General features: G+C 43.8%; 1 protein-coding gene across 5 annotated transcripts in view; it reads right to left on the bottom strand.

Moving 5' to 3' along the window:
- Positions 1–7,500, bottom strand: part of myo5aa (myosin VAa) — a 59,167-nt gene that overhangs the window by 18,049 nt on the left and 33,618 nt on the right. For all 5 annotated transcript variants that reach the window (XM_060878411.1, XM_060878412.1, XM_060878414.1 and 2 more), the window contains exons 15-22: positions 5,249–5,407; positions 3,365–3,462; positions 3,055–3,141; positions 2,857–2,965; positions 2,540–2,751; positions 2,289–2,445; positions 659–898; positions 150–398 (exon numbers count right to left, since the gene is read on the bottom strand). In XM_060878411.1, the coding sequence (XP_060734394.1) occupies positions 150–398; positions 659–898; positions 2,289–2,445; positions 2,540–2,751; positions 2,857–2,965; positions 3,055–3,141; positions 3,365–3,462; positions 5,249–5,407 (1,311 nt within the window). The remainder of the gene's footprint in view (positions 1–149; positions 399–658; positions 899–2,288; positions 2,446–2,539; positions 2,752–2,856; positions 2,966–3,054; positions 3,142–3,364; positions 3,463–5,248; positions 5,408–7,500) is intronic.

Raw genomic sequence — 7,500 nt, 5'->3', positions numbered from 1 at the left:
CAATGATGAATTCTTCACTACAGTCTCTCAGAGTGAGATAAACTTCACTAGATCGTGATTATTAGATTACAGCCATAACCATGGCAATGGGAATGATGAGGTGTTTACACACTATGTACGAAAGCACACTAAATATCACACACACACACCTGCTCCATCTCGTCTTGGTAGGTCTGTGCCCAGTCTTCGATGGCCTTCTTCTCCTTCTGCGTGGTCTGTAGATCTTTGCGCAGTTTCACCAGCTCCTCCTCCAGCGTGCTCACACGGTTAGCGCTGTTCCTCGCCTCCTCCTCCACGCCGCGTAGACGAGTCAGGTCTTTGCGTAGACGCTCGCTCTCGATGGCGTGGGCGCTCTCCAAACCGTGCAGACGCTCGCCCTGAAGACGGATCTCCTTATTCTACATCAAGGAACACACACAACATCAGAGGATCCATCAAATATTCACAGTCTGTTCAGATTGAGGCTGGAATTCGAGTTGTTTCTGGATTCAAATTAATGACAGATTAAAACTGATCTAGAATTAAGTGGAAGTTCAGGCATCGAGTGACTAGAAGAATTCAGGTCAATAAATATTTTTATAAAAACAACTGCAGTGTTCTGATTCGTCATTAAGGAGAAATTCCTGGGTGTGTTTATTTAAAGTCAGGTGTGTGTTACCTGCTCGTCGACTTTGCGCTGCAGCTGCATGATCTTGTTCTCCATGCCGATGTTGAGTTTTTTGTAGTGCTCCACGGACCGAGCTTCGATCTTCAGCTTCTTGAGCTCGCGCTTTGCTCTCATGCGCCGCACGCAGCACTGCAGGTACACCACGGCCTCCAGAGAGCGCTTATACCACTGACGTGCCAACCAGCCGCGTGCCATCTTCTGGATGATGATCGCTTTGTGCTCACGCAACAGCTGGACACGCAGAGAAAACACACACACACACAGAGTCAAATTATCTGTGTAACTGTACAACACAAAAGCGTCTCACTGACTTCAGACCTCTTGTCGTTTTATTCTGCACAGGTGACACGTTAGAACTTCCTGCATTTTTCCTGGGACTCAGTCGCACCGGTGCAGAGAGACGAGTGCAGAGGAGACGCTCAGGACAAGCAGGAAAGCAGCTGCTGCTGTCCATCAGCGAGTGTGTGCTAGAACGTCTCACACTCGCCTCGCTGGTCATATGACCCTTAAACTCTCACTGCTTCATTCTCATAAACACTCAAATCCAGCGCATGAGCTGACGATCATGTAAGGTCTCTACAAACTAACTAACAAACATAACAATAATAATAAATGCTAAATAATTCTTCATTTGTCACTGATTATTAAGCAATAAAAATCTTTTTCAGAATTTTATCTATAAACATAAATTTATAGGGGAAAGTTTTAAAGAGATCTTTACTTCAACAACCACAAACTCTGACCACATACACACACGGGGTTCTTGCTATGTTAGAGTGTGTGTGTGTGTGTGTGTGTAAGAACAGGGTTAATATTAGCATGTAAACGTGGATGTGTGTGCGCGTGTTAATATTAATTAATATTAGTTTATATTGTGTGCGTGCATGTGTGTGTGTGTGTGTGTGTGAGAACAGGGTTAATATTAGCATGTAAACGTGGATGTGTGTGTGTGTGTGTGTGTGTGTGTGTGTGTGTGTGAGAACAGGGTTAATATTAGCATGTAAACGTGGATGTGTGTGTGTGTGTGTGTGTGAGAACAGGGTTAATATTAGCATGTAAACGTGGATGTGTGTGTGTGCGTGTTAATATTAATTAATATTAGTTAATATTGTGTGTGTGTAAATATTGTGTGTGTGTGCGTGTGTTTGTGTGTGTGTAAATATTGTGTGTGTGTGCGTGTGTTTGTGTGTGTGTAAATATTGTGTGTGTGTGTGTGTGAGAACAGGGTTAATATTAGCGTGTAAACGTGTATGTGGGTGTGAGTGTGTGCACATGTTGATATTAGTTAATATTAGTGTGTAAATATTGTGTGTGTGTGTGTGTAAATATTGTGTGTGTGTAAATATTGTGTGTGTGTTTGTGTGTGTGTAAATATTGTGTGTGTGTGTGTGTGTGTGTGAGAACAGGGTTAATATTAGCGTGTAAACGTGTATGTGGGTGTGTGTGTGCGCATGTTGATATTAGTTAATATTAGTGTGTAAATATTGTGTGTGTGTGTGTGTGTGTGTGTGTGTGTGTGTGTGCGTGTGTGTGTAAATATTGTGTGTGCGCGAGTGTGTGTGTGTGTGTGCGCGTGTGTGTGTGCGTGCGCGCCTGTGTGTGTGTGTATGTGTGTGTGTACCGCTCTGTACTGCTGGCGAGCCATGTACGCTCGGAGGATACACTGCATGGCGAGGGCGGCGTTACGCTTGCGCCTGTAGCTGGTTCTCTGCACGTACATACGTTGGTACTTCTGGATGATGATGGCAGCTCTGGTTCGGCGCAGAAACTTGGCCAGGCTGAAAACAACAAAAACAACCGTTAGAACCTGTAGCTCATCCCTCTGTGTCTCCTCCTCTCTGTACGCTGGTCTGGAGCGTGTGTGTTCCTCACCATCGGGCCTGGTATCCTCTGACGTATCTCTGGATGATGATGGCGGCTCGTTTCATGCGCAGGTACTTCTTGCGCTCCAGCCAGCAGCGGATGGTCTTCTGGATGCGGATGCAGGCGGCCCGCAGTTTATCTGCACGGAGTTTCTCCAGGTACGCAACCTGACCTGCTCGGAAAAAGATCTTCGTCTTCCCAAACTGGTACTTATCCTGATCCTGCAGAGAAAAAACCATGACGCAAATGAAGAAGCTCTATGAGATGTGTTCCTTCCTGTTCCTGTGTGGATTCTGTGCAGTTACTGAAGTCAGACTGTTTCTCACCTGCACCAGTTTCTCCAGAACGTTCCTGCAGGTCATTTTCCTATCAGCCATGACGTCTTTCTGTTTCATCAACACACGATAACGGCTGAAGAACTCCTGATAGGTCCACCTGAAACACACACACACACACACCCTCTCTAACTGCTTCATGTTTCTCTTTGTTCCTCCAAATAACTGTATAAACAGGCTGATCTTCACCTGGATGGAAATCCTGCAGCGGAGATGCGAATGGTCTCCAGGACGCCACACGCCCTCAGCTGCTGCACCGCCCGCTTCGGGTCAAACCTGAAAGAGTTCAAATTAATCCTCATCAGAAAGTCTGACAATTATAATCACAATTAATGTTCACAATTAAAGCAGCACTATACTACACAAGCTAACACACTTTGTTTACAAGATACACATCCTGAAACACGGCTAAATAATTTCTATACCTAAATACTTAAACACATCCATCATGAATGTTACCCTACATAATGCCTGCTTATGTAGGTGTTATGCTCCTTACGTGAAGGCGTATTTGTAGTCATTGGGTTTGATGCAGCGGACGTAGTGTGGCGTCGTGGCGTTTAGTGTCTCCATTAGCAGATGGAGAGAGTTACGGAACTGCAACGACAACAAAATAACAAACAAACACAAGATATGAAAGAGTGTGAGAAATATAAGGAAATGTTAGAGTACCAAAGAGTATCAGAGGGTGTGAGGGAGTATCAGTGAGTATCAGAGAGTATGTGGGAGTATTAGTGAGTATCAGAGAGTATGTGGGAGTATTAGTGAGTATCAGAGAGTATGTGGGAGTATCAGTGAGTATCAGAGAGTATGTGGGAGTATTAGTGAGTATTAGAGAGTATGTGGGAGTATTAGTGAGTATCAGAGAGTATGTGGGAGTATCAGTGAGTATCAGAGAGTATGTGGGAGTATTAGTGAGTATTAGAGAGTATGTGGGAGTATTGGTGAGTATCAGAGAGTATGTGGGAGTATTAGTGAGTATCAGAGAGTATGTGGGAGTATCAGTGAGTATCAGAGAGTATGTGGGAGTATTAGTGAGTATTAGAGAGTATGTGGGAGTATCAGTGAGTATCAGAGAGTATGTGGGAGTATTAGTGAGTATTAGAGAGTATGTGGGAGTATTGGTGAGTATCAGAGAGTATGTGGGAGTATTAGTGAGTATCAGAGAGTATGTGGGAGTATCAGTGAGTATCAGAGAGTATGTGGGAGTATTAGTGAGTATTAGAGAGTATGTGGGAGTATTGGTGAGTATCAGAGAGTATGTGGGAGTATTAGTGAGTATCAGAGAGTATGTGGGAGTATCAGTGAGTATCAGAGAGTATGTGGGAGTATTAGTGAGTATTAGAGAGTATGTGGGAGTATCAGTGAGTATCAGAGAGTATGTGGGAGTATTAGTGAGTATTAGAGAGTATGTGGGAGTATTGGTGAGTAATAGAGAGTATTAGAAAGTATGAGGGAGTAATAGAGAGTATCAGAGAGTAATAGAGTATGAGGGAGTAATAGAGAGTACTAGAATGTATGAGGGAGTAATAGAGAGTATGAGGGAGTAATGCAGAGTATTAGAGCGTATGAGGGAGTAATAGAGAGTATGAGGGAGTAATAGAGAGTATCAGAGAGTATAAGGGAGTAATAGAGAGTATGAGGGAGTATCAGAGAGTATGAGGGAGTATCAGAGAGTATTAGAAAGTATGAGGGAGTAATAGAGCGTATGAGGGAGTAATAGAGAGTATGAGGGAGTAATAGAGAGTATCAGAGAGTATAAGGGAGTAATAGAGAGTATGAGGGAGTATCAGAGAGTATGAGGGAGTATCAGAGAGTATTAGAAAGTATGAGGGAGTAATAGAGAGGATGAGGGAGTAATAGAGAGTATTAGAAAGTATGAGGGAGTAATAGAGAGGATGAGGGAGTAATAGAGAGTATTAGAAAGTATGAGGGAGTAATAGAGAGGATGAGGGAGTAATAGAGAGGATGAGGGAGTAATAGAGAGTATGAGGGAGTAATAGAGAGGATGAGGGAGTAATAGAGAGTATTAGAAAGTATGAGGGAGTAATAGAGAGGATGAGGGAGTAATAGAGAGTATGGGGGAGTAATAGAGAGTATTAGAAAGTATGAGGGAGTAATAGAGAGGATGAGGGAGTAATAGAGAGTATTAGAAAGTATGAGGGAGTAATAGAGAGGATGAGGGAGTAATAGAGAGTATTAGAAAGTATGAGGGAGTATCAGAGAGTATATCGGACACTCTCTGCTACTCCCTCATACTCTCTGATACTCTTAACAACAATAATCATCATAATCATTCTTATTTAATAAATTGATGATAAATAAGAATGATGACGATGATTATTGTTATTATTATGATGATGATGATGATGACGTGCCCCACCTGCAGGCCCACGGTTTTCTTGTGCTCCTTGCTGGCCTGGTCCGGTTTGCCCTTGTTTGGTTTGACACTGAGGCGAGTGCGGCCCCCAGGGGCAGGACCACTCCCTGTAGGGGTCGTTACTTTGTCCTCATCCTGGAAGAGCTCCACCAGCAGGTCAAACTGTTAAACACACCGACACTGAGTAAGCACAGGTGTGTGTGAGTGTGTGGGTGTGTGTGTTAATATAAAATACAGTCTATTTATTCCTTAAACTTGAACATTATTAAGTGTCAATCATTCTGCACTAAATACAGTGAGGTTCTGAGGTCTGAGTGCACTACAGAGAAGCAGGAGAACTTCAACACTAATCAGGGTTTTGTCTAATATATATATGACAAGAATGAAGAAGATTATACTAGTTTGTGATGGGGATTAAACTGCTAGTACACTCAGATTTCAGACGTAAGCTCAAAGGATTTCAGTGTGATTTAGTGAAGAGTGAAGCTTCAGCAATGTGAGCAGTGAAGAAGAGAATAAATCTGTAGCTTCGTCCAGACTCGCTAATCATCAGAGCTAACGAGCTCAGCACCATGCAGCAGGACAGAGAGGAAACCTAATGAGATGCATCCAAGCACATCACCACACACACACACACACACACACTCCAGTGTTTATAATAAATCCAGAAGGCCCTCACACTTCCCAAATACTGACTCATAAACATTTCCCTCTAAAGTGTTTAATTCCATCTTAATTCTCTGTATGAGGGAGCAGGAGGACGTACAAGAGAGTGTATAAGGAAGGATAGAGTGAGGAAGTATAAAAGAGAACAGAGTGCAGGAGGGAGAGTGTGATACAGTATGATAGAGTAGACGAGTGTACTCAGAAGGAATAAGAGAGTACAAGAGGAAGTGATTATGGGGGAGTAGCGTGAGGGACAGTAAGGAAAGCTGTAGAGGAGTATATGTAGAAATATATGGAGTATGAAGGACCCTGAAGGGAAAGAGTGTGAGGGAGTGTGGGGCATATAATGGAATATCAGACAGAATGAGGATGTATATAATATATTAGAAGGCAAGCCCATGTGATGTCTGAGGTAATGTCTGAGGTAGTGTAGGACCAGACTGAGGTAGTGTATGGGCAGTCTGAGGTAGTGTAGGGGCAGTCTGAGGTAATGTCTGAGGTAGTGTATGAGTAGACTGAGGTAATGTCTGAGGTAGTATAGGGGCAGTCTGAGGTAATGTCTGAGGTAGTGTACGAGTAGACTGAGGTAATGTCTGAGGTAGTGTAGGGGCAGTCTGAGGTAATGTCCGAGGTAGTGTACGAGTAGACTGAGGTAATGTCTGAGGTAGTGTAGAGGCAGTCTGAGGTAATGTCTGAGGTAGTGTACGAGTAGACTGAGGTAATGTCTGAGGTAGTGTAGGGGAAGTCTGAGGTAATGTCTGAGGTAGTGTACGAGTAGACTGAGGTAATGTCTGAGGTAGTGTAGAGGCAGTCTGAGGTAATGTCTGAGGTAGTGTACGAGTAGACTGAGGTAATGTCTGAGGTAGTGTAGGGGCAGTCTGAGGTAATGTCCGAGGTAGTGTACGAGTAGACTGAGGTAATGTCTGAGGTAGTGTAGAGGCAGTCTGAGGTAATGTCTGAGGTAGTGTACGAGTAGACTGAGGTAATGTCTGAGGTAGTGTAGGGGAAGTCTGAGGTAATGTCTGAGGTAGTGTACGAGTAGACTGAGGTAATGTCTGAGGTAGTGTAGAGGCAGTCTGAGGTAATGTCTGAGGTAGTGTACGAGTAGACTGAGGTAATGTCTGAGGTAGTGTAGGGGAAGTCTGAGGTAATGTCTGAGGTAGTGTACGAGTAGACTGAGGTAATGTCTGAGGTAGTGTAGAGGCAGTCTGAGGTAATGTCTGAGGTAGTGTACGAGTAGACTGAGGTAATGTCTGAGGTAGTGTAGGGGAAGTCTGAGGTAATGTCTGAGGTAGTGTACGAGTAGACTGAGGTAATGTCTGAGGTAGTGTAGGGGCAGTCTGAGGTAATGTCTGAGGTAGTGTACGAGTAGACTGAGGTAATGTCTGAGGTAGTGTAGGGGCAGTCTGAGGTAATGTCTGAGATAGTGTACGAGTAGACTGAGGTAATGTCTGAGGTAGTATAGGGGCAGTCTGAGGTAATGTCTGAGGTAGTGTAGAGGCAGTCTGAGGTAATGTCTGAGGTAGTGTACGAGTAGACTGAGGTAATGTCTGAGATAATGTATGGGCAGACTGAAGTAATGTCTGAAA

The sequence above is a fragment of the Tachysurus vachellii genome, chromosome 9 (genome assembly GCF_030014155.1).
Source record: "Tachysurus vachellii isolate PV-2020 chromosome 9, HZAU_Pvac_v1, whole genome shotgun sequence".
Taxonomy (NCBI): domain Eukaryota; kingdom Metazoa; phylum Chordata; class Actinopteri; order Siluriformes; family Bagridae; genus Tachysurus; species Tachysurus vachellii.
Note: the sequence above shows the minus strand (reverse complement) of the source record. Positions and strands in the feature narration are given on the sequence as shown.